Source organism: Bufo gargarizans, chromosome 3 (assembly GCF_014858855.1).
Source record: "Bufo gargarizans isolate SCDJY-AF-19 chromosome 3, ASM1485885v1, whole genome shotgun sequence".
NCBI classification, from domain to species: domain Eukaryota; kingdom Metazoa; phylum Chordata; class Amphibia; order Anura; family Bufonidae; genus Bufo; species Bufo gargarizans.
Window position 1 is genome coordinate 409,918,700 of NC_058082.1, and position 26,402 is coordinate 409,945,101.

The 26,402-nt window shown below is 43.2% G+C and overlaps 1 protein-coding gene across 2 annotated transcripts in view; it reads right to left on the minus strand.

Moving 5' to 3' along the window:
* LOC122933388 (complement receptor type 1-like) overlaps positions 1–26,402 on the minus strand; it is a 131,075-nt gene that overhangs the window by 23,099 nt on the left and 81,574 nt on the right. For both annotated transcript variants that reach the window (XR_006388426.1, XM_044288355.1), the window contains exons 14-15: positions 16,490–16,566; positions 11,458–11,637 (exon numbers count right to left, since the gene is read on the minus strand). Coding sequence is in view for 1 of the 2 variants with exons in the window: in XM_044288355.1 (XP_044144290.1) it covers positions 11,458–11,637; positions 16,490–16,566 (257 nt within the window). In the remaining variant the exon portion in view is untranslated. The remainder of the gene's footprint in view (positions 1–11,457; positions 11,638–16,489; positions 16,567–26,402) is intronic.

Consider the following 26,402-nt stretch of genomic DNA (forward strand, 5'->3'; position numbering starts at 1 on the left):
CTGGTATCACACTCCTGACCTCCTCCATAGAATGAATCCAGTGGTCCCGGGTGATTGTTGGAGATGTGGCTTACATAGAGGCACACTACCTCACATTTTCTGGGATTGTCCCAAGATAGGCCCTTACTGGTCTGAGGTTGGCGCTCTTCTGACCGGCATTATTGGAACCCATGTCCTTCCTGCTTAATGTGGTCCCCAAACAAGTCAAAAAACCTGCACTTAAACTGCTGCTTCTGATTCTAACAGCAGCTCGTTGTCTAGTTTCCCGATCGTGGAAATGCCCCGACCCACCGCGGGTCTCTGACTTGTATGCCAGGGTAATGGAGGTCCGCACTATGGAGTATTCCACTGCTATGTATCAGGACAAAATGGCACTCTTCAATGCTGTATGGGACATTTGGGACACTTATTGGGCTACTAGGCAACCTTGAGGAATCTGGATGAGGGGTTTGGTTCCCCCCCCCCCTTCCCTCTCTGTCTTTGTTCATGTTGCTTGTCCTGTTTGTTGGTTTTCTGTTTCTGATATTTTGCACAGCAGTTTTTTTTTCTTTTTTTTCTTTTTCTGCTTCTTAGGCTAGTTAGAGATGGACATAATCTCAGTTGGATTAATTCAACGCTTTATTTTTGTCTGGTCTTTATTGCTCTGTCATTGAATATTGTCAAGTGTTACATATGCTCATCCAATATGTATGTGATGTGCTCCTTGGAACTTCTGTGCATTATGACATTATATGAGTGTATTCACGTTTTATGTTTTATATACCATAATAAACATACAATTATTTAAAAAAAAAATGCTTTGACTTATCCAGGCCATTCTGAGATTGTTTTTTTTTCACATATTGTACTTCATGACACTGGTAAAATGGAGTAAAAAAAATAAAATTATTTATAAAAAAAAATGCCAAATTTGCCAATTTTTTTTTAAACATTTGCAGAATTTCCTGGACTGTTTTTTTGACACCATGTCCCATTTGAAGCCCCCCTGATGCACCCTTACAGTAGAAACTCAAAAAAAGTGACCCCATTTTAGAAACTATGGAATAGGGTGGCAGTATTGTTGGTACTAGTTTAGGGTATATATGATTTTGGGCTGCTCTATATTACACTTTTTGTGAGGCAAGGTAACAAGATATAGCTGTTTTGGCACCGTTTTTATTTTTTGTTATTTACAACATTCATCTGACAGGTTAGATCATGTGGTATTTTTATAGAGCAGGTTGTCGCGAACGCGGCGATACCCAAGATGTATACTTTTTTATTTATTTATGTTTTACACAATGATCATGTTTCAGTGAAAAAAATCATGTTTCAGTGTTTCCATAGTCTGAGAGCCATATTTTTTTTAGTTTTTGGGCGATTATCTTGGGTAGGGTATGACTTTTGCGGGATGAGATGACGGTTTGATTGGCACTATTTTGGGGTGCGTATGACTTTCTGATAGTTTGCTATGACACTTTTTGTGATGTAAGATGACAAAAAAAATTGCTTTTTTTACACTTTTTTTTACAGTATTCACCTGAGGGGTTATGTAATGTGATATTTTTATAGAGCAGGTTATTATGGACGCGGCAATGCCTAATATGTATACTTTTTTTTATTTATGTAAGTTTAACACAATGATTTCATTTTTGAAACAAAAATAAAATCATGTTTTAGCGTCTCCATATTATGAGAGCCATAGTTTTTTTCATTTTTTGGGCGATTATTTTAGCTAGGGTCTTATTTTTAGCGGGATGAGATGACAGTTTGATTGGCACTATTTTGGGATGCATCTGACTTTTTAATCGCTTGCTATTACACTTTTTGTGATGTAAGGTGACAAAAAATGACTTTTTACACCGTTTTAATTTTTTTTACAGTTTTTACCTGAGGGGTTAGGTTGTGTGATATTTTTATAGAGCAGGTTATTACAAACGCGGCGATACGTAATATGTATACTTATTTAATTTACTTACGTTTTACACAATAACTGCTTTTTTAAAACCCCAAAAATTATGTTTTAGTGTCTCCATATTCTGAGCCATATTTATTTTTTATTTTTTGGGCGATTGTCTTAGGTAGGGGCTCATTGTTTTTGCGGGATGAGGTGACGGTTAGATTGGTACTATTTTGGTGGGAATACGCCTTTTTGTTGCTTTATTTTGGCACTTCAGCACCATCACACACAAACATTGAAAATAAACACATGCCCGTCTGGGCTCTACCTAATACACGTGTTGTCTCTACCTCACCTATAGAGCGCCGTTCACAGACGGAATTAGATCCGTCTTCCACGGCCATTTACGGTCCAGCAGCCTCAAGGCTGTGACCACACCAGCAACCTTGGGGGGAGATGGTCCAGAAGCCCTCCCGACTCTGACCGTGCGACCCTCTTTCCGTAGGCGACACTGGGCCCCCCAAACTTTAGGCTTTACAAAGCCTCGTGGCCCCTCAGCCCTCCTGGCTGAGACCACACTGAGACTCTGAGGCTTCCTCAGCCTTTTCTCCCTCTGTCATACACAGGGGGTTGTTTTACCCCTTCTTGATTACATCAGCAGACCTCACCTATGATCACCTCCGGCAAAAGACAATATACGCAGTTGAAGGGTGTGGACTGGCAGATCCCACTACCAAACCTATCCCCCAGTCTACATTAAATCTAGCCCAGAACAACATCTAGACAAAACTGTCTCAGAAAACTACACTTTGATGAAACCACTGCAGCTTTCTGGATTTCAGTTATCTCACCCAGCTGAGGTATCTGGGTGGGATATACACACCTCCCAGCACTTATACTGCACACATTATATATATATATATATATATATATATATATATACACATATATATATATATATATATATATATATATATATAAATAAATATATATATTAACAGAAGGACCTGGCTTTGCACGGGTATACAGTACAGACCAAAAGTTTGGACACACCTTCTCATTCAAAATGTTTTCTTTATTTTCATGACTATGAAAATTGCAGATTCACACTGAAGGCATCAAAACTATGAATTAACACATGTGGAATTAGATACATAACAAAAAAGTGTGAAACAACTGAAAATATGTCATATTCTAGGTTCTTCAAAGTAGCTACCTTTGGCTTTGATTACTGCTTTGCACACTCTTGGCATTCTCTTGATGAGCTTCAAGAGGTAGTCACCTGAAATGGTTTTCACTTCACAGGTGAAATGGTCTTCCAACAGTCTTGAAGGAGTTCCCAGAGATGCTTAGCACTTGTTGGCCCTTTTGCCTTCACTCTGCGGTCCAGCTCACCCCAAACAATCTCGATTGGGTTCAGGTCCGGTGACTGTGGAGGCCAGGTCATCTGGCGCAGCAGCCCATCACTCTCCTCCATGGTCAAATAGCCCTTACACAGCCTGGAGGTGTGTTTGGGGTCATTGTCCCGTTGAAAAATAAATGATGGTCCAACTAAACGCAAACCGGATGGAATAGCATGCCGCTGCAAGATGCTGTGGTAGCCATGCTGGTTCAGTATGCTTTCAATTTTGAATAAATCCCCAACAGTGTCACCAGCAAAGCACCCCAACACCATCACACCTCCTCCTCCATGCTTCACGGTGGGAACCAGGCATGTAGAGTCCATCTGTTCACCTTTTCTGCGTCACACAAAGACACGGTGGTTGGAACCAAAGATCTCAAATTTGGACTCATCAGACCAAAGCACAGATTTCCACTGGTCTAATGTCCATTCCTTGTGTTCTTTAGCCCAAACAAGTCTCTTCTGCTTGTTGCCTGTCCATAGCAGTGGTTTCCTAGCAGATATTCTACCATGAAGGACTTATTCACACAGTCTCCTCTTAACAGTTGTTCTAGAGATGTGTCTGCTGCTAGAACTCTGTGTGGCATTGACCTGGTCTCTAATCTGAGCTGCTGTTAACATGCGATTTCTGAGGCTGGTGACTCGGATGAACTTATCCTCTGCAGCAGAGGTGACTCTTGATCTTCCTTTCCTAGGGCGGTCCGCATGTATGCCGGTTTCTTTGTAGCGCTTGATGGTTTTTGTGTCTGCACTTAGGGACACTTTCAAAGTTTTCCCAATTTTTCGGACTGACTGACCTTCATTTCTTAAAGTAAATGATGGCCACTCGTTTTTCTTTACTTAGCTGCTTTTTTCTTGCCATAATACAAATTCTAACAGTCTATTCAGTAGGACTATCAGCTGTGTATCCACCTGACTTCTCCACAACGTAACTGATGGTCCCAACCCCATTTATAAGGCAAGAAATCCCACTTATTAAGTCTGACAGGGCACACCTGTGAAGTGAAAACCATTTCAGGTGACTACCTCTTGAAGCTCATCAAGAGAATGCCAAGAGTGTGCAAAGCAGTAATCAAAGCAAAAGGTGGCTACTTTGAAGAACCTAGAATATGACATATTTTCAGTTGTTTCACACTTTTTTGTTATGTATTTAATTCCACATGTGTTAATTCATAGTTTTGATGCCTTCAGTGTGAATCTACAATTTTCATAGTCATGAAAATAAAGAAGACTCTTTGAATGAGAAGAACTTTTGGTCTGTACTGTATTTCTTCAATTTCATTTAATGTTTGTGTGTGTCGTTAACAGATATCCACAGTATCCACTATAACAGTGACATCTACAGTACCCCGCCCCTTTAAAGGTGACCTACAGAGCAGCCTGCCCCGTTAACAGTAACATCCACAGCGCTCTCCCCTTTAACAGTGACCTTCCCAGAGCTTTATTCCCTTAAAATGTGACCTCCACAACACCCTGCACCCTTAACAGTGACCTCTACAGCACCCTGCCCCTTAACACTGATCTCCATAGCGGACCGTCCCCTTAACTGTGACCTCCACCATTCCCTGCCCCCTCAACAGTGACCTCCACAGCATCCCGACCCCATAACAGGGAACTTTCACAGCATCCCGCCCCTTTAACAGTGACCTCCACAGCAGCCTGTCAGTTATTTCCATCAGTTATTGTGAGCCCAAACCAGTAGTGAAGCCTACACATAGCGATACAGTAAAGTATAATGGAACGATTTCTTCCTGTTCTGTGTTTTTAAACCTGCACCTGGTTTTGGCTCACAATAATTGATGGAAATAACTGAAAGGGGGTCTGTCATCTGTTTTTCAATAATATAACTAAGAGAACTGCCCCACAGAAGATTGCAGATACACTTGATGCACTTGTGTCTTTATTCAATGTCCGGGAAAAACACTTTTAGGGTCCATTCACACGTCCGCAACGTGTTTTGCGGATCCACGGAGCCGCAAAACACGGACAGCGGCAATGTGCGTTCCAGCACTATAGAATATGCCTAGTCTTGTCCGCAATTTTTCGGGAACATCGTGCTGCCCCATAGGAATGAATGGGTCCGCAATTACGTTCGGAACGAAATTGCAGACATGTGAATGGACCCTTAGGCCTCATGCACACAACCATAGTTATGGTCCGCACCCGAGCCGCAGTTTTTGCGGCTCGGGTGCAGAACCTTTCACTTCAATGGGGCCGCAAAAAATATAGCATGTCTTATTCTTGTCCGTTTTGCGGACAAGAATAGGCATGTCTACAATGGGCTGTAAAAAACGGCACGGTCGTGTGCATGTAGCCTTATTCTGTTGGAAAAAGAGCTCCTAAGTGCCCAAAGCAAACCAAACTGAAGAGGGGAGGGCTGTTTTGCTGCTCATATCTTAGGATTAGTAGCCACGAGAAATATCAGCCCAACCTTGTTAGAAAGCTGGCATTCCAACCTTTCAAACGATACCAGAACCTGAGCATTATATCCACTATATCAGAAGATATAGCCATTAGAAATTGAGTCAGGAGTGAAAGATGATTTTACTTTTACTTTCAGCTGGGCACTTTTGAGCTGTTTTCCAGCAGAATAAGAGTCCATTCACACATTCGCAATTCCATTCCGCATTTTGCGGAACGGAATTGCGGACCCATACATTTCTATGGGGCCGCACGACGTGCGGCCCCGATCAGAATTGCAGACCCGCACTTCCGGGTCTGCAATTCTGATCCTGAAAAAAATGTCCTATTCTTGTCCGCAAAATGCAGAACGCACATTGCCGCTGTCCGTGTTTTGCGGATCCGTGGATCCGCAAAACACACACGGATGTGTGAATGATCCCTAAAGGTGCTTTTCCTGGACATGCAATACAGACACACAGTGCACATGGGTATGCTTGGAATGTGTCTGCAATCTTCTATGGGGCAGTGCTCTTAGTTATATTGGTGAAAAAAAGGTGACAGACTCCCTTGAAGTGTGAACTCAACCTGAGGGCTTGTGCAGACAGCCGTTCCTCGTCTGCAATATATGGGTACCGACCGTGTGCTAACCATATCACGGATGCGGACCTATTCACTTGAATGGGTCCTCAATCCAGAAGGAGCAGTGTGGAACGGAGGCACAGAACCCCATGGAAGCACTACTGAGCACATCTGTGGGGTTTCTCTCCGTGCCTTCGCACCACAAAAAAGAAAATAGAACAAGTTCTATTTTTTTGCGGTGTGGACAGATCACGAACCCATTCAATGACTGGGTCTGGATTAGTCTGCGGCAACTGCATGGATGGTGCTCATGCATTGGGGACAGCAAATTGCAATTCCTTAGTGCACGGAACGGCTGCCACACGTTTGTGTGCATGAGCCCTAAGTGTGCTTCCCTTAGCAAGTTTGCCAGGAGACTTGCTTAACTCTCTTAAATAATCAGAAAACACCTAAAAATAGTCACTGTTACCAGTGCTCTGTATATAGAGACAGCAGGGACATGGAGATAATGTGTTCTCTGCATTCAAAGTAAAAAAAAGTAAATAACGAATAGAAAGAAATATGAAAAAAATAAAATAAAAATGCAAGCAAAAATTAAAAAAATGTATTTCTTTATTCACCCAAACGCTCAATGGCATTGAGTGTTGGTGAATAAAGGAAGTCAAAATGCTGCCTTTCTTCCATAATTTTAGATAGATAGATACAGTGGCGTAGGGATAGCCATAGCAACCATAGCAGTGGCTATGGGGCCCTATGCCACTGGGGGCCCGTCCCGGACTGCATTCATTTTTTTTTTTTTTTTTTTTTCACAGCCGGGCAGCCAGGTGGGCGGGGCTTGGGCGGGCCGCGGCTGTAGTGGGCGGGGCTTGGGCGGTCCGCGGCTCGGGCCTGGCTGGGGGGGGGGGGAAGCCAAGGAAGCAGAGGAGTAGTCAGGTCAGGACTGGATTAGGCGGGCCCGAGGCGCACTGCTGCACGAGCAGAAGATGAGGTAGGCCAGTGAAGGGGGGATCTGTGGAGGACACTGGGGGGGATCTGTGGAGGACACTGGGGGGGGGATCTGTGGAGGACACTGGGGGGGGGGGGATCTGTGGAGGACACGGGGGGGGGATCTGTGGAGGACACTGGGGGGGGATCTGTGGAGGACACTGGGGGGGGGGATCTGTGGAGGACACTGGGGGGGGGATCTGTGGAGGACACTGGGGAAGGGGGATCTGTGGAGGACACTAAAGGGGGGATCTGTGGACGACACTAAAGGGGGGATCTGTGGACGACACTAAAGGGGGGGATCTGTGGACGACACTAAAGGGGGGGATCTGTGGACGACACTAAAGGGGGGATCTGTGGACGACACTAAAGGGGGGGATCTGTGGACGACACTAAAGGGGGGATCTGTGGACGACACTAAAGGGGGGATCTGTGGACGACACTAAAGGGGGGATCTGTGGACGACACTAAAGGGGGGATCTGTGGACGACACTAAAGGGGGGATCTGTGGACGACACTAAAGGGGGGATCTGTGGACGACACTGAAGGGGGGGTCTGTGGACGACACTGAAGGGGGGGATCTGTGGACGACACTTGGGGGGGGATCTGTGGACGACACTTGGGGGGGATGTTGGGGTGGGAGGTCCTGGAGGGGTGTTTGGGTGGGAGCTCTGGAAGGGGTGGGAGGTCCAATAGGTATGTGGGGGTGGGAGATCCGGGAGGGGGGGGCCATAATTTTTTTTGCTATGGGGCCCAGTCATTTCTAGCTACGCCCCTGGATAGATAGTGTGAGACAGTGACAGGTCTCACGCAGGTTGGAGGCAAGGAAGGGGGGGATAGTGCGGTCCATGCCCCTATTCCACAACAGGCGAGAGGCTGTCATAAAGCACCTCCCAGGGTGTCAGAAAGGGGGAAGTGTGTTACCTGTAGACAGAGGCGTGGAGGCTCTGTGTAGTCTCAGCTAGGCAAGGCTGAGGGACCACAAGGCCCGGGAGATAGACTGGAGTTGGGGGACGCAGCGACGCCTGGGAGGGTCGCAGGGCCATTGTCAGGCAGACTACTGAGCCCCAATCCCCCACAAGGAACAGTGAACTAGAGACAGTGGGCATACTGTGCTTTGTACAGCCAGGAGGCTGTAGGACAATGGCTGACAAAGCTGCACGAGTTCACAGGGTGTGAACTGAGACCTAGTTGAGTCAGGAAACTCTGTGTTAGTTAGAGCCTAGCCGGGCAAGTGTTTATTATTTTATGTGGATGTTACATGTGTTAGGTGAAGCTGCAACTTCATGATGACCTGTATTGGTTGGAGTGTAAAATAAATGCACTGTTTGGACCTGAAACCTGGTGTCCTAAAGTCGTATCTGTGAGAATGACCCCCGGAGAAGAGCTAACCCCCTACAATAGATAGATAGATAGATATAAGATAAATAGATACTGTAGATATGAGGTAGATAGATAGATATATAAATAGATATGAGAGATACATAGATAAATATGAGATATCCCAAAAAAATAATAAAACACAAGCAGCACAGCAGGAGCAATGTGAATTACGCTGTGCCAGCAGCTGTGGAAGTGATCCAGCATCCAAGTAAATAGAAAAAAAATATTCCACGCTGCTCCCAAAAATTGTTCAATGCAACCTTTCAGTCCTCTTACCAGGATGTTTCTCATGCAGTATTTTTATAATGCTTGAGAAAGGTACTGGTAAGAGGACTGAAGGTGAGTTCACACGGGCGTGACGGATTTGTTCAGGATGCATCCCGGGTGTACTGCGGCAAACCTGCGTGAGTAGGTACCCAATTGCAGTCAGTTTTGACTGCGATTGCGTTCCGTTGTTTTGTTTTTATCGCACGGGTGCAATGCGTTTTGCACGCAAAACTGACTGTGGTACCCAGACCCGAACTTCTTCACTGAAGTTCAGGTTTGGGTCCAAGGTTGTGCAGATGTAATTATTTTCCCTTAACAGGTTATAAGGGAAAATAACAGCATTCTTTTGTACAGAATGCTTAGTAGAAGGTCAATTAAGGGATAAAAAAAAAAAAATATATTAACTTGATCGCGTAGCTGCTGGTCTCCTGTTCTTTCTTCAGGACATGTCAAAGGACCTGTGGTGATATCACTGAGATCATTACATGGTCCAATCACATGGTTCATCACCACGGTGATGGACCATGTGATTGTACCATGTGATGTGACGTCACCACAGGTCCTTTAGCCGGCAGCTCATTATTAAAGAGGACCTTTCACCGATCCTGACATTGTGAACTAAGCATACAGACATGGAGAGCGGCGCCCGGGGATCTCACTGCACTTACTATTATCCCTGGGCGCCGCTCTGTTCTCCTGCTATGCCCTCCAGTATCTTCGGTCACTAAGTTATGGTAGGCGGAGATTTCGGTCACTAAGTTATGGTAGGCGGAGTCTGCCCTTGTTCTGCTCTAGCGCTGGCCAATCGCAGCGCAGAACTCACAGCCTGGGAGAAAATAACCTCCCAGGGTGTGAGCTCTGTGCTGCGATTGGCCAGCACTACAGCAGAACAAGGGCAGACTCCGCCTACCATAACTTTGTGACTGAAGATACCGGAGGGCATAGCGGGAGAGCGGAGCGGCGCCCAGGGATAATAGTAAGTGCACTGAGAACCCCGGGCGCCGCTCTCCATGTCTGTATACTTAGTTTACAATGTCAGGATCGGTGAAAGGTCCTCTTTAAAGAAGTAAGAAGAGATCGGCAACTACGCAATAAAAAGGAGGAGGTGAGTTATTTTTTAACCCTCAAATGACTTTCTACTAAGCATTCTGTACTAAAGAATACTATTATTTTTCCTTATAACCATGTTATAAGGGAAAATAATACAGTGAATAGACTGTCATCTTAGCAATCATGCGTGAAAATCGCACCGCATCCGCACTTGCTTGTGGATGCTTGCGATTTTCACTCAGCCCCATTCACTTCTATGGGGCCTGCATTGCGTGATAAACGCACTATATAAAGCATGCTGCGATTTTCACCCAACGCACAAGTGATGCATGAAAATCACCGCGCTCATGTGCACAGCCCCATAGAAGTGAATGGGGCAGGATTCAGTGTGAGTGCAATGCGTTCACCTCACGCATCGCATCCGCACAGAAATCTCGCCCGTGTGAACTCAGCCTAAAACGTTGCATTGAACAACTTTTGGGAGCAGCATGGAATTTTCTTTTCTAAATAGATAAATATGAGATAGATACAGTAGATATATAGATATGAGAAATGCAGATGAAAAAAAGATATATGGGTAGATAGGAAATGCAGAAATAAAGATATTTGTTAGATAGACAAGCATTAGATACATTATAAATATTATATTATATTTAGACAACTGTGTTCCAGGAAGCAAAAAGTAAAAAAATAAAATAAAATCTACAGTGTGTGCGTGGGGGGGGACAGGTCCTGTATATTGTCTGCAGGCTGCCTCCCCTCCTGTTAGTCCGGGGTCTGGACTATCCAGCTGTACCTATTAGGTTATGTTTGCCAACTAGCAGCCCTTGTCATTTATTGCAGCACAGAGAGGAGAGGGGCAGCACATATGTCAGGTGAACTTACCAGTAAAGCTCAGGCGCAGAGGAGGCCATTACATTCACAGTGCAGGGCCTCCGGTGAGAGAGAGCGGAAGGGGGCGGGGCCAAGGTCTGCCTGACTGCTGTGGGGCCAGCAGACCAGGGACCAGCGCTCCTTGCTGTGCTGCCTGTGCTCTTCTCAGGTGTGGCCAACAGCTCTTTTCCACATGTGTCTGGGCCGCTCAGAAGGGGGCCCCACTTAGGAATAGGGGCCCTAGGCAATTGCCCTGTTTGCCCCCCCCCCCTAACGCCGGCCCTGGTTATACTAATGCTTTATTAAAGAGTAAATGAATGCTTTCTTTATCTGAAAACCACTCCATTCCTAATACAGTCCAATATCTTGATGCAGCAGACTGGCATTACATGCTATAATTTAGAGTGCTTTTTGAAAGCAAATTTATTCTTGTGCCATGGTCTGAATTTGGTTTGGCGCTGTACTTCCAGACTATTGGGGTCATTTATCAAACCGGTGTAAATTAGAACTGGCTTAGTTGCCTATAGCAACCAATCAGATTTCACCTTTCACCTGTCAAAAATGAAAGGTAGAATCTGATTGGTTGCTATAGGCGGTTTGAGAAATGACCCCATATATATTTAAATAGTAACCTTACCTCTGCACTCTGGGGTATTATGATTCCATCTTCCATCACTGCGGCAGATAATTAAAGCTTGACCAAGAAGTTGAAATCCTTCATGACAGTTATATGTTACAGCCTCATTGTAAACATATTGCTCTATTACAGGACTATACCACCCATTCTTCACATTTTCAGGTATAGCACACGTTTGAACTGGAATAAAACACATAAGTAATACAATGTACATACACTTAATGACAACAACAACAAAAAACTATGCACTCAGAAATATCAGCTTGCTGAAAAGCTTGGCATGCAGTTATGTCTCCAGCAGATATGTAAATGATTACAGGTATAGTCTGATTCGACAATGGGTCCTTCCACAAGAGAGCATAACAGTGCTTTCCCCTCTATTAAAAAGCCTCTCAGAGGTTACTTTTGGTTAGTGTACCTCATGGTGAGATGTCTTTAACAGCTAGACATTTCTCTACCACACAATGAAAGACATTTTGCCCAGTTGACAGAATCGGAGAGGGGTGGATCACTGGATTGAAAAAAGCAGAATGGTTGTTTCAATGAAATGTCCACCATCTAGGACATTCTGATATGGCTGTTAGGAGGTTTGGGAGTAGTGGTTATGAGATGGCATGCACACACAACGAAAAAGCTGAACACCAGTAGGCAGGATGGTTTGATCCGATGACAAGCACGAGCAGCACCCACAGTTTGATTTTCCACCATCCAGAAACAGGTGGCATCTTCTCTTGTTGGCAGAATGAAATTTGGTGTCACAGTACCCATTACATGGCTCACTATTGACAGTCACTGCTGCCTTTGTTGCAGTGGTGTCGTGAATGAGAAACCTGGACTGCTACGAACTGGAGCTGTATCATCTTTAACTACAAATCCAGGTTCTGTTTGGGAACTGATATTGGGTGGGTTGAAGGATGGAGGCCTTGTGGGGAGCACTTCAATCTTCCCTTTCTTTGGAGCAACAAACTACTGCAACTGCTAGTGTGATGATCTGGGAAGCCGTAGTCAGTTGGTCACCCTTATTAGTGATACGAAGGACACTAACAGCTCAGCGATATGTGTAGGCAATCCCACATGTGTTGCTGCCTCTCATGGCAGGGCTTCCAACTGGCATCTTTCAGCAGGATAATGCTTGCCCACACAAAGCAAGTGTTTCCCAGGAATGTCTCTGCCAGCCCCTCTGGATGTCTGATGTCACCCCTCTGTGGAAGTCAATGGGAGTGTAGGCTTGGTAATTACAAAACGGATTGGGACACTATACAAATCGTGAATAAAAACTGAATGCAATGATGTGGAGGTGCCAACTTCTAATATTTTTTTCAGAATAGAAAAGGGAAAAATATGTTGAATCAGAATTTCATGGTGTCAACCAATCCCCAAAAAGTTGGGACAAGGCCATTTTCACCACTGTGTGGCATCTCCCCTGATTCTTACAACACTCAACAGACGTCTGGGGACCGAGGAGACCAGTTTCTCAAGTTTAGAAATAGGAATGCTCTCCCATTCTTGTCTAATACAGGCCTCTAACTGTTCAATCGTCTTGGGCCTTCTTTGTTGCACCTTCCTCTTTATGATGCGCCAAATGGCCTATATAGGTGAAAGATCTGGACTGCAGACTGGCCATTTCAGTACCCAGATCCTTCTCCTACGCAGCCATGATGTTGTGATTGATGCAGAATGTGGTCTGGCATTATCTTGTTGAAAAATGCAGGGTCTTCCCTGAAAGAGATGACGTCTGGATGGGAGCATATGTTGTTCTAGAACCTGAATATATTTTTCTGCATTGATGGTGCCTTTCCAGACATGCAAGCTGCCCATGCCACACTCACTCATGCAACCCCATACCATCAGAGATGCAGGCTTCTGAACTGACCGTTGATATCAACTTGGGTTGTCCTTGTCCTCTTTGGTACAGATGACATGGCGTCCCAGATTTCCAAAAAGAACTTCGAATCGTGACTCGTCTGACCACAGAACAGTCTTCCATTTTGCCACACTCCATTTTAAATGATCCCTGGCCCAGTGAAAACGCCTGAGCTTGTGGATCTTGCTTAGAAATGCCTTCTTTGCACTGTAGAGATTCAGCTGGCAACGGCGGATGGCACGGTGGATTGTGTTCACTGACAATGGTTTCTGGAAGTATTCCTGAGCCCATTCTGTGATTTCCTTTACAGTATCATTCCTGTTTGTGGTGCAGTGTCGTTTAAGGGCCCGGAGATCACGGGCATCCAGTATGGTTTTAGGGCCTTGACCCTTACGCACAGATTGTTCCAGATTCTCTGAATCTTCGGATGATGTTATGCACAGTTGATGATGATAGATGCAATTTTTCGCTGGGTAACACCTTTCTGATATTGCTCCACTATCTTTCTGCGCAACATTGTGGGAATTGGTGATCCTCTACCCATCTTGGCTTCTGAGAGACACTGCCACTCTGAGAAGCTCTTTTTATACCCAATCATGTTGCCAATTGACCTAATTAGTGTTAATTGGTCTTCCAGCTCTTCATTATGCTCAAATTTACTTTTTCCAGCCTCTTATTGCTACTTGTCCCAATTTTTGGGGGATTGGTTGACACCGTGAAAATTTGAATCAACTTATTTTTCCTTTAAAATGATACATTTACTCGGATTAAACGTTTGATCTGTCATCTACGTTCTATTACAAATAAAATATTGACATTTGCCATCTCCACATCATTGCATTCAGTTTTTATTCACAATTTGTTTAGTGTCCCAACTTTTTGGGAATCCAGTTTGTAGCAACGCACGTCACTAGTAGACCAGGATGGTGTCTCCAATGATATCAGCAGCTCATGTTAGCATGAAATCGTGGTTACACATCACTGGTGCATTTAAAAGAATATTTTGGGATACAAATGAATGTGGACCCAATAAAGAGATTTATATGGCCTTCAAGTTAATACAATGTGTAATATAAAAAGAAAACATGAGCATAGATATACAGATGCATGATATCAATGCTAAGGTAGTTTTCACACTAGTGGCTGTTCCCTGCCCAAACAGCCTGCTGGATCTCTGCCGCTAGTGTGAAACAACCCTGAATTATACAGTAGTAAGGAATGGCACAGAATATAATCCATATTTTGTAGGCAGTCAGAGATGCTCTTAAAGGAGTTGTCCGGGTTCAGAGCTGACCTTTTGTTTACTCATTTACTATGTAGGAATGGTGCATCTGAGCATTTCCTTGCTCCGATGCTCCCTCTTGTCTTGCCCGGCATTTCACAGGGTAAGGTCTGTAAATTTACTGCCAGTGACGTACTGGGCTTATCCTCACTATGCTAGGCAGAGACTTCTGCCTAGCAGTGATCCCGGTGACATCATTGGCACAAATATGCAGTCTGTAGCCCTGTCCTAAGCTGTTTTAGAGGCGGGTACATAGTAAATGAGTAAGGCCTCCTGCACACAAACGTCTGCAGCCCGCAAATTGCAGGCCGCAATGCACGAACACAGACCGTGGGGCAGCCGCAGCGGATCGCTGACCCATTCACTTTAATGCAAAAATATAGGACATGTTCTATCTTTTGGCGGAACGGAAGTACGGGACAAAAACCCCATGGAGTGCTTCCTGTAGTGCTTCCGTAGGGTTTCCGAGCTTCCATTCCGCATCTCCGGATTTGCGGACCCATTGAAATGAATAGGTCCGCGTCCATGATGCGGAATGCCCATGGAACTGTGCCCGTGTATTGCGGATCCGCAAATGCGGTCCGCAATACGGCAATGGGCAGCACACATTCGTTTGCATGAGGCCTAAGCAATTTGTGGACCGCAAAACACATATGGTCGTGTGCATGTAGCCCAAGGCTACATGCAGACAAACGTATTTTGTTTCCATGTCCGTTCCGTTTTTTTTGAGGATAGGATGCGGACCCATTCATTTCAATGTACACACCATGTACTATCCGCATCCGTATGTCCATTCCATAGCCCCGCAAAAAACGCAAAAAAAAAAAAAAAAGAGCATGTCTATTCTTGTCTGTTTTGCGGACAAGGATAGGCATTATTACAATGGATCTGCAAAACGCATACGTTCGTGTGCATGTAGTCTAAGATAAACACATGGCATGTCAGGCAGCCCTATGAGCACAGTTTATTATTTTAGGCCAAGGATTCAGAAGGAGTAACCCTTTTCTCCATAGCAGGATGGTAGTGAAAGTTAAAAAAGTCCCAATCCATAATTTTTTTTTTGCGGATCCATTTTAACAATGCCTAAAACGGACAGGAATAGGACATGTTCTATTTTTTTTGCGGGGCAACGAAACGGACATACTGATGCGGACAGCACATTGAAATGAATGGGTCCGCATCCTATCCGCAACAGAAAATAAACGGACACGGAAAAAAATAAAGGTTTGTGTGCATGTAGCCTAATAATGAGGTTAACACAAAGAGCATGGTAAAATCATTGGCATACAGAGATTTATACCCACTACAAAGTTGAAACATTTATTTGGCTTGGAGGTAAAACTAATCTTTATGCTGCCCATACAGTTATGACAGAAGACCGCTATCTCTGCAAGTATACACACTTTAATCATCAGAGCGTGCATGTTTATTGTATAAAGAGAAAAGGGTATGTTGATGCCAAACACTGCTAGGTGGCTATTCTTTCCCAGGAGAAATGTTTTGAAAACCCAAATGCATGCTTTCAGTCACTCAGGTATAAAATAAAAATGCATTGGGCAACACAAAAAAAGTGCACAAGCATTGGGTTAGGGCTGGGTCAGGGTTAAGGTTTAGTTTGTCTGATACAGAGCTCAAAATCCACTTCATAGCATTAAATCATAACATTCTGGGTACCTAGAGCTACCACTAGGTAGAGCTTACCACTAAACTCCCTCAGCCAGTATTTTATTTGGCAATTTATACTTGGGATTTAGAGCTCTACATTAGAAATGTCATCTCAGAATGTTGGACCTAATGAATGAATAGTTTTAACATACGGGAAACATATATTAAGAAATGACATGTCTGTATGCTCGATATGTATGATCATTGATTTGGAACTATACCTTCACATTCCGGAATGGGCAAACTCCAAGATTGGTCTGCCAGACAATTTCTGTTGTTGACGTTTTTAATTTTATACCTAAAAATAATAAATAATAATGAGCAAACAGTTGGCACCCGCTGCTAAGTTATTGTAAGAAACAGTAAAACATTTCTGCTTCTGGCAAAAGGTTCCATGAGGGAAGATGAGTGTTTCATGTGTGTGCTTGATGACTTGCTGTGGTATAGCTCTAACTGAGGGTTTAGATTGGAGAAAACACTGACTCTTTGTCATTTCTCCATCAGTTAATATAAATTACACATAAAAAGGGGTATTCCCATCTCAGACAATGGGGGCATATTGCTAGGATATGCCCCCATTGTCTGATAGGTGCGGGTCCCACCTCTGGGAACCGCACCTACACTGAGAACGAAGCGGGGAGTGCTGTGGCTGGCGGACCCCGGATTTCCCGGGGTCTCTCCACCACCAAGCGCTGCTCCCATAGAAGCATGCACGGCCCTTGCTCCCATTCATTTCTATGGAACAGATGGCAATAGCTGAGCCAGCACTCAACTATTTTCGGCGACCCCCATAGAAATGAACGGAGGGCAGTTGCGCATGTGCAGTGCGCCCTTCGTTCATTTCCCAGCTCCGTTCTCATTGTAGGTGTGGTTCCCAGCGGTGGGACCCGCACCTATCAGACAATGGAGGCATATCCTAGTGATATGCCCCCATTGTCTGAAGTGGGAAACCCCCTTTAACTTATATAGACCACAGTTTAAGTTTAAGGTTCAATAACTGTCTATCGAATGCTTATTTGGCTAAAGCTCTCTCTCCCAACTCCTCTATACACATACAAGCTCGGTTTATCCCAGAATGCATGTGCTTTTAATGGGAAGAGGCCCACTGCGACACCTCTGGTTGCAGCTTACCCACGCGTGAAAACAAAAGTTGAAATGCAACTTGACTAGGTCTTAATCATCAGTAGGGGAGAGTCAGGATCTTCCAGTAGATGTTAGGCAGACTTGTTGGCCAATCCCACCAAAAATGTTGGGTTCAGTTAACAATACTCTAATGTGTAAGTGAGTCTAAAAAATTAAAAACTTACCCCTCAAAAAACAAGACCCCCTAAACAGCTACATGAACATGTCATCTTCACCCCCTTAACATTACAGTATATGATATACAGTTGCAAGAAAAAGTATGTGAACCCTTTGGAATGATATGGATTTCTGCACAAATTGATCATAAAATGTGATCTGGTCTTCATCTAAGTCACAACAATAGACAATCACAGTCTGCCTAAACTAATAACACACAAAGAATTAAATGTTACCATGTTTTTATTGAACACACAATGTAAACAGTGCAGGTTGAAAAAGTATGTGAACCCATAATAGACTAATGACATCTCCAAGAGCTAATTGGAGTGAGGTGGCAGCCAACTGGAGTCCAATCAATGAGATGAGATTGGAGGTGCTGGTTACAGCTGCCCTACCCTATAAAAAAACCACACACCAGTTCTGGGTTTGCTTTTCACAAGAAGCATTGCCTGATGTGAATGATGACTTGCACAAAAGAGCTTTCAGAAGACCTATGATTAAGAATTGTTGACTTGCATAAAGCTGGAAAGGGTTATAAAAGTATCTCCAAAAGCCTTGCTGTTCATCAGTTCAGGAGTGGCCGTCCTGTAAAGATGACTGCAAGAGCACAGCGCAGACTGCTCAATGAGGTGAAGAAGAATCCTAGAGTGTCAGCTAAAGACTTACAAACGTCTCTGGCATATGCTAATATCCCTGTTAGCAAATCTACGATACGTAAAATACTAAAACAAGAATAGATTTCATGGGAGGATACCACAGAGGATGCCACTGCTGTCCAAAAAAAACATTGCTGCACGTTTACAGTTGGCACAAGAGCACCTGGATGTTCCACAGCAGTACTGGCAAAATATTCTGTGGACAGATGAAACCAAAGTTGAGTTGTTTGGAAGAAACACACAACACTATGTGTGGAGAAAAAGAGGCACAGCACACCAACATCAAAACCGCATCCCAACTGTGAAGTATGGTGGTGGGGGCATCATGGTTTGGGGCTGCTTTGCTTCATCAGAGCCTGGACGAATTGCTATCATGGAAGGAAAAATGAATTCCCAAGTTTATCAAGACATTTTGAAGGAGAACTTAAGGCCATCGGTCCACCAGCTGAAGCTGCTTTGTGTGCCACTGATAGTTTAGCTCCTTCGTTGGGTGGTATGTGTGTGTTATATATATGGTGTATGTATATGTAAACATGTGTTGTGACTCCGCATGTCTGCCGTTGATTAGGGAACCTGTTAAAAATTTGAATCCCACCTCTGCTCAAATGCCACTGGCAATAGCAACTGTGGGGTTAGAACGTGTGAGGAGGCCGCCTCTTCTCTCAGATAGGAGTTTCCACAGCGAAATTGCAGTGCTCTGAGGCCTTGTGAATGTGCAGTGCTCTGTCATGGCCTGACAGGCAGCCTGTAAAAATTCCATAGACTGCAATAATATTGAAGTCTATGGTACAAGCCATCAGAATATTGCATGGACAAATCCCCTAATGGAACCTAAAATGTAGAGTGAAAAAAGTTTTTAAAAAATTGTAAAAAAAAAAAAAAAATCACACCCCTTTCCTAATTTTTCAAATAATTTTTTTTATAAATTGAAATGAAAACATTTATTTTAAAAAATAAACATATTTGGTATCACCACATCCAAAAACTAATAAAATATAATATTTTTGTGCAGTGAACACCATAATGAAAAAATAAGTAACCAATTTGCAGTTTTTTTGTCACTTTACCTCCCCCGCCCCTGAAAGCCCCACAGCAGCTGAAGTCTTGTTGATTGATGCAGGGCTGAGTCTAGCAGATATTGATCTGATCAGTAAGATACCCTCTTTGGAAAACTTATTTTACAATTTCATGATGATTTTATCCTCAATAGTATGCATACCACTATTTCTATTGAATACTGATACTTTATATGAACATAGCCATCTTCTAAAAATAAATAATGACATTCTTACTAAGCAGTAGTACCCACCAGTGTTGCAAGAAGAGATTATATATATATATATATATATATATACACACACACACACACACAGTACAGACCAAAAGTTTGGACACACCTTCTCATTCAAAGAGTTTTCTTTAATTTTCATGACTATGAAAATTGTAGATTCACACTGAAGGCATCAAAACTATGAATTGACACATGTGGAATTATATACATAACAAAAAAAGTGTGAAACAACTGAAAATATGTCATATTCTAGGTTTTTCAAAGTAGCCACCTTTTGCTTTGATTACTGCTTTTCAGACTCTTGGCATTCTCTTGATGAGCTTCAAGAGGTAGTCACCTGAAATTGTCTTCTAACAGTCTTGAAGGAGTTCCCAGAGATGCATAACACTTGTTGGCCCTTTTGCCTTCAATCTGCGGTCCAGCTCACCCCAAACCATCTCGATTGGGTTCAGGTCCGGTGACTGTGGAGGCCAGGTCATCTGGCACAGCACCCCATCACTCTCCTTCATGGTCAAATAGCCCTTACACAGCCTGGAGGTGTGTTTGGGGTCATTGTCCCTTGGTTGAAAAATAAATGATGGTCCAACTAAACGCAAACCGGATGGAATAGCATTCCGCTGCAAGATGCTGTGGTAGCCATGCTGGTTCAGTATGCCTTCAATTTTGAATAAATCCCCAACAGTGTCACCAGCAAAGCACCATCACACCTCCTCCTCCTCCATGCTTCACGGTGGGAACCAGGCATGTAGAGTCCACCCGTTCACCTTTTCTGCGTCACACAAAGACACGGTGGTTGGAACCAAAGATCTCAAATTTGGACTCATCAGACCAAAGCACAGATTTCCACTGGTATAATGTCCATTCCTTGTGTTCTTTAGCCCAAACAAGTCTCTTCTGCTTGTTGCCTGTCCTTAGCAGTGGTTTCCTATCAGATATTCTATCATGAAGGCCTGATTCACACAGTCTCCTCTTAACAGTTGTTTTAGAGATGTGTCTGCTGATAGAACTCTGTGTGGCATTGACCTGGTCTCTAATCTGAGCTGCTGTTAACCTGCGATTTCTGAGGCTGGTGACTCGGATGAACTTATCCTTCGCAGCAGAGGTAACTCTTGGTCGCTTTCCTGTGGTGGTCCGCATGTGAGCCAGTTTCTTTGTACCGCTTGATGGTTTTTGTGACTGCACTTGGGGACACTTTCAAAGTTTTCCCAATTTTTCGGACTGACTGGCCTTCATTTCTTAAAGTAATCATGGCCACTCGTTTTTCTTTACTTAGCTGCTTTTTACTTGCCATAATACAGTAGGACTATCAGCTGTGTATCCACCTGACTTATCCGCAACGCAACTGATGCTCCCAACCCCATTTATAAGGCAAGAAATCCCACTTATTAAACCTGACAGTAAGTATGAGGACTTCATTGTGAGATTTCCTGCATTACGCAACCAACATCCATTAGCATTTTCACAAATTAAAGATTTTTTAACTAAACGGGTAATTAACCTAACCAGAGAAATGGGGCTAAAGGACTTCGACTTACTGACAGGCCAGGGACTCAGGAAGAAGTCACTCTCTGAGTTATATGGGGGCTTGAGGGAGAAGAAGCAAAGGCAGATAGCAGAAAGTCTATTCTCTAAATGGAAGAAAGAATTCCCACTTATAGACATACAAAAAGTGATACTGAAAGGATGGGAGACAGTTAGAAGGGTGACACCGAACGAAGGATGGAGAGAGACATACTTCAGGATGATGCACAGGGCAATTTATGGCTTTCACTTTGCCCCTCGGTTGCTCCAAACGGATAGAATCCTGAAATGCCCAAAGTGTCAAGAAACAGGTACGGACTTGTACCATGGGATATGGTCATGTCCGGCAACGGAGAGGTTCTGGAAACAGATCATTTTCCACATTAAAAATCACTTGAAAATAGAAATTTCGCTTGCGCCGGAGCTCCTAATATTCCAGGTAGCTGCCGAGGGACAAAGGATAACCCCGTTGGTGCATTTACTGCTGCTAGCTGCCAAGAGATGTATATTCAGGGAGTGGCTCCAGCCTAAAACACCCTCAATGGATGCAGTTTTCTTGCATACCAAGTCGTGCTTTTTGCTGGAAAGGGCAGAGGCAGAACAATTTAAAGGAAAAAGGGTTACTGCTTTCTTTAGTAGATGGGAGCCTTTCATAAAGGTAGCCCTGACCAACACTGAATTGCTGGAGACTGTGCAACCATTCACAGGTTCAGAGTGGTATCTGAAAAGAAAACTAGCTAATACCTTAGGGACGTTACAGGTAGACTGAAGAAATAGAGAAATAAAAGACAACCTGGCTTTTTGAAGGTTTCGAACCATACAGTAGACCTGTGGTGAAAGGGGGGGAGGGGGGAAGGGGCAGTTGGGGTTTGTTGCAATAAAGTTTGGGGTTAATGCTATATAGAAAACGAAAGTGGATAGTCATGAAACCGGAAAAAATAAGGTTTTGATGCAACGAAGGGCACCATGAGGTCGTTGGACAACTGTAATATGAAAGATGAATAGTATATATGCTAATACATGTGCATTCAGGAATACAAACCGTATACTGACTGTAGTGTAATGAATAGGCAATTTTGTATCTTACAGGATTACTGTCTCTGTAATTATATATGTGATATGATGCCACTAAGTTGTAACTGAATCTGACTTATCTGCTTCAATAAAAAGGATATTTGAAAAAAAAAAAAACCTGACAGGGAACACCTGTTAAGTGAAAACCATTTCAGGTGACTACCTATTGAAGCTCATCAAGAGAATGCCAAGAGTGTGCAAAGCAGTAATCAAAGCAAAAGGTGGTTACTTTGAAGAACCTAGAATATGACATATTTTCAGTTGTTTCACACTTTTTTGTTATGTATATAATTCCACATGTGTTATTTCATAGTTTTGATGCCTTCAATGTGAATCTACAATTTTCATAGTCATGAAAATAAAGAAAACTCTTTGAATGAGAAGGTGTGTCCAAACTTTTTGGTCTGTACTGTATATATATATATATATATGTTGCAGGAGATGATCAATTCACAAAAGATGTTTAAAATAATATCTGTAGGGTGATTTCTCTAAAGAAAGTAAGTGATATGGTTCAGATCCCTTAACTGTTTAAGTGAAAAGATGAAATAAACAAGTAAGGAGTCCTGGAAAAAAAATAAGAAACCAGTCGAAGGACCTTTGAATACCTCATAGACATGTGACCAGTAGTATTGCTATGTTACTGGTCACATGGTGATGTTATCAAAGGTACTTTATCCCATAGCTCTCACAGTTCGCTGATAAAAGGCCCTAGCGAAGCCCCTGATTCTAAGTATATACTATTCTGGCAGGGGGAACACAGCCAGGCATATTTCTGGGGGGGCACACTCCTGGCCATGGGTTCAGATATAGAAAAAAAATCTAACTCTGACCGAAGTTGTATCTGAAGAACAGTTTAATGAAACTATCAGAACGTTTTTGAACAAGCGGCATGATAAAGAAAAACCTTTGTGGACTCACGAAAAGATAGAAGCAATTTAAATGAGCACCACTATTTAAACTACAACGGACGTATAAACAGTACTATTATGGAGAAAAATACGATGTTATGGAAGTAGGTACTAAAAAATCTTTGATTTTGAAGAGAAAGTCGGACTCCGATCCAAATATCTAAACAATATTATTTTATATTATCAAAAATATTAAACTTTTCACTAAAACAGTTAAGGGATTTGATGATCAAATCACTTACTTTCTTTAGGGAACATCATCTTCTGTGAATTGATCATCTCCCTTAGGGATTTGATCAAATCTCAATTTTCATCATTTCCTGCGATATATATATATACATATATATATATATATATATATATATATATATATTGTGATAAAGTGCACAGTAGAGGTATGGTGGGTGGTGTATTTCACCCAGTGGTTTAGTTTAGCTGGGTGAGATAACTGAAATCCAGAAATAATGCTGCTTCAGCAAGGCATAGCTTGCTGGAGATTGTTTTATGGGCTGGATTTCTTTGGACTGGGAGACAGGTTGGTAGTGGGAGTCTCTCAGTCCACACCCCTAGTCCACTACAGGTACTCCCTTTAGCTGAGGAGATCAAAGTTGAGGTCAGCTGGGCTATAATCAAGGAGGGATAAGACAACCCTGTGTGTATGACTGGGGAGAGGAAATGACCCTACAGAGAGAGTTGGAGCCGGAGACCCTGTGTGTGAACTACGTTTTTTTAGGTGAGCCTGGGAGAAGACCTCTGAATTAGCTAGAGCCCAGACGGGCAGGTGTTTATTTTGGTTTATGTTTGTGTTTGTACTGGTGCTGAAGTGCCAGAATAAAGCACCATTTGGCCATTTGGACTTGAACCCAGTTGTCTATGATTGTGACCCCCTGTGAGAGAGCGATCCCTTAAAATATAAATATAAATATATATATATATATATATATATATATTTTGACTGTGCACTCAGCCCACCACCCATCTTGACTTTGCAGTGCGCATGTAAGACCATGTATAAAATGTTTTGACCCTAAATAAAGTGTCACCTGTTTACTTAACTGTATAGTATCATGTTCCCTATTTGGTATCAATAGGGTCCTTAAGGGTTCTGTCACACGAATGTGTCCCTTGCTGGACTCTCGTGTGAGAGGGATCCTGTGGTCTGGGTGGCATTATTAGAAGTGCATGATTGATAATGCTGTGTGCCTCTGTGTGACCTTTCTGTAATCATACTGACAGCTTTATGTTAGTATGATTCCGTTACGGAAAGGTCACACAGAGGCACACAGCATTATCAATCATGATAATGCCGTGCGCATTCTAAGTCCAGAACGCACGATCCCTCTCTCACACGGAGCATGATTCCCACAAGAGACACTCTCGTGTGAAGGAGCCCTAACTGGCATGGATACTGTCCTAAGTTATGCCTCATTCACATGACAGTGTTTCGATCAGTGATTTCCATAAGTGATTTTGAGCCAAAACCAGGCGTGGCTCTAAACACAGAACAGGGGCAGATCTTTCACTTATATCTTATGTCTGTGGAGGCTCCAATCCTGGTTTTGGCTCACAATCATTGATGGAAATCACTGATAAAACACTGACGTGTGAATGAGGCTTTAGCATGGATAGTGTCCCTAATTAGTTATCCTTGCTAATTAGGCACACTATACATGCCAATTAGGGACCGTAGTCACCCCATATAGGGACATTATCAACGCCAGTTTGGAACAGTATCATAATACTGGATCCATCACATGACTATAATGGTTTTTATTATAGGGACTGATTTTGCCAGAAAAAAAAATAGTGCAGCTACAGTATGTTGCATTTTTAGGCAAACTTCGTAATGGAACCTCTAATGGTTATACTGAAACATTTTTTAATTGTAAACACAGAAAACGCTGTGGTTTACAATAAGAAGAATAACACAATTACAAAATAATCAGTTTATTATGTTTTAAAATACTTTTAGCAAAACAAAAATAAGTCCAAATATGTACACGTTCTATCCTCTACAGATGGGGGCATCATCCTTCTCCCCCCAACCCTAACTGTCCACAAAGTGCAATGCAGCTTCCTATGAGGTAGATCACCCACCCAGGACACCATTGGATGCATCACTGAAGCCTGGGGAGTTATGACAACCACCAGTTTTAAACTCACTTATGTTAGCCTAGATCTCAAGAAAATAAAATACAGTATATACACCCCTGATATATCATAGGCCATCAGGTATTGACTAGTGTTGATCGAGCACCTTAGTGCTTGGGTGCTCGGGCCGAACACATCGGGATGCTCGGGTGCTCTACCGAGCACCCGAGTATAATGGAAGTCAATGGAAGAACCCGAGCATTAAACCAGGCACCCCCTGCTCTGAAGAGGGGAGGGTGATTGGTTCTTAGGAAAAGATCAGAAATTGATGGAAACACCACCAAAATGGTTCGGGAACAGCATGGGGAGGATGTCTGGATGCATCTTGGACTCCCAGGTCGCTGTTGGGAACGATGTTGTCCGGGTAGTACACAACTTTTACAGACTGACAATAGTACGCACAAAACCAAAGATGGAAAAGAGGAAAAATTGTTAGGAAACATACTTTTTTGTATATTTACTTGTATATAAAGTGCAAGTGCTGCCAAAAATTACAAGGAAGAGGCACTCCGATACAACCTGTATATTACATAAAGGAGGGCCTCATTCACATTGTGGTACAATTGTTCAGGTAGTGGGACTCCTACACTTATAAAGCCTATGCACTAAGGGAAAGGGCTGCCAAAAATTACAAGGAACAGGCACTACAATACACCCTTTGTTACACATAAAGGAGGGCATCATACACACCCTTGAAAAATTATGATTGATTGGCCTGCTGGTGACCCTCAAAAAAAATATGGAGCAAGGGCCTGCTGATCTGACCATCTATACATTATGGGCGAGGGCCGGCTGCCGCTTTGGTCACTCTAGATAACCTGGGCCCGATCGCACGTCCCTGTGACGGCGACTATCCATTCGGATGTCTGCCCTATCAACTTTCAATGTCATTTTCAGCGCCAACCACGGTGACCATGGGTAACGGGGAATCAGGGTTTGATTCCGGAGAGGGAGCCTGAGAAACAGATTGTAGGTGAGGGCCTGCAGGTGAGCTGACCCTGTAAAAGATTATATGTGAGGGCCTGCAGGTGATCTGACCCTCTGAAGAATTATATGCGAGGGCCTTCTGCTGAGCTGACCATTAAAAAAATTATGGGAGAGTGACTGCTGCTTAGCTGACCATTTGAAAAATTTACAGTGTTCAAAGCAGGCCGGATCGCCTGAATACTTCAGCTAGGAATAATGGTATAGGACTCAGATTCTATGTTGTTGGTTTTCCTGACTGGGG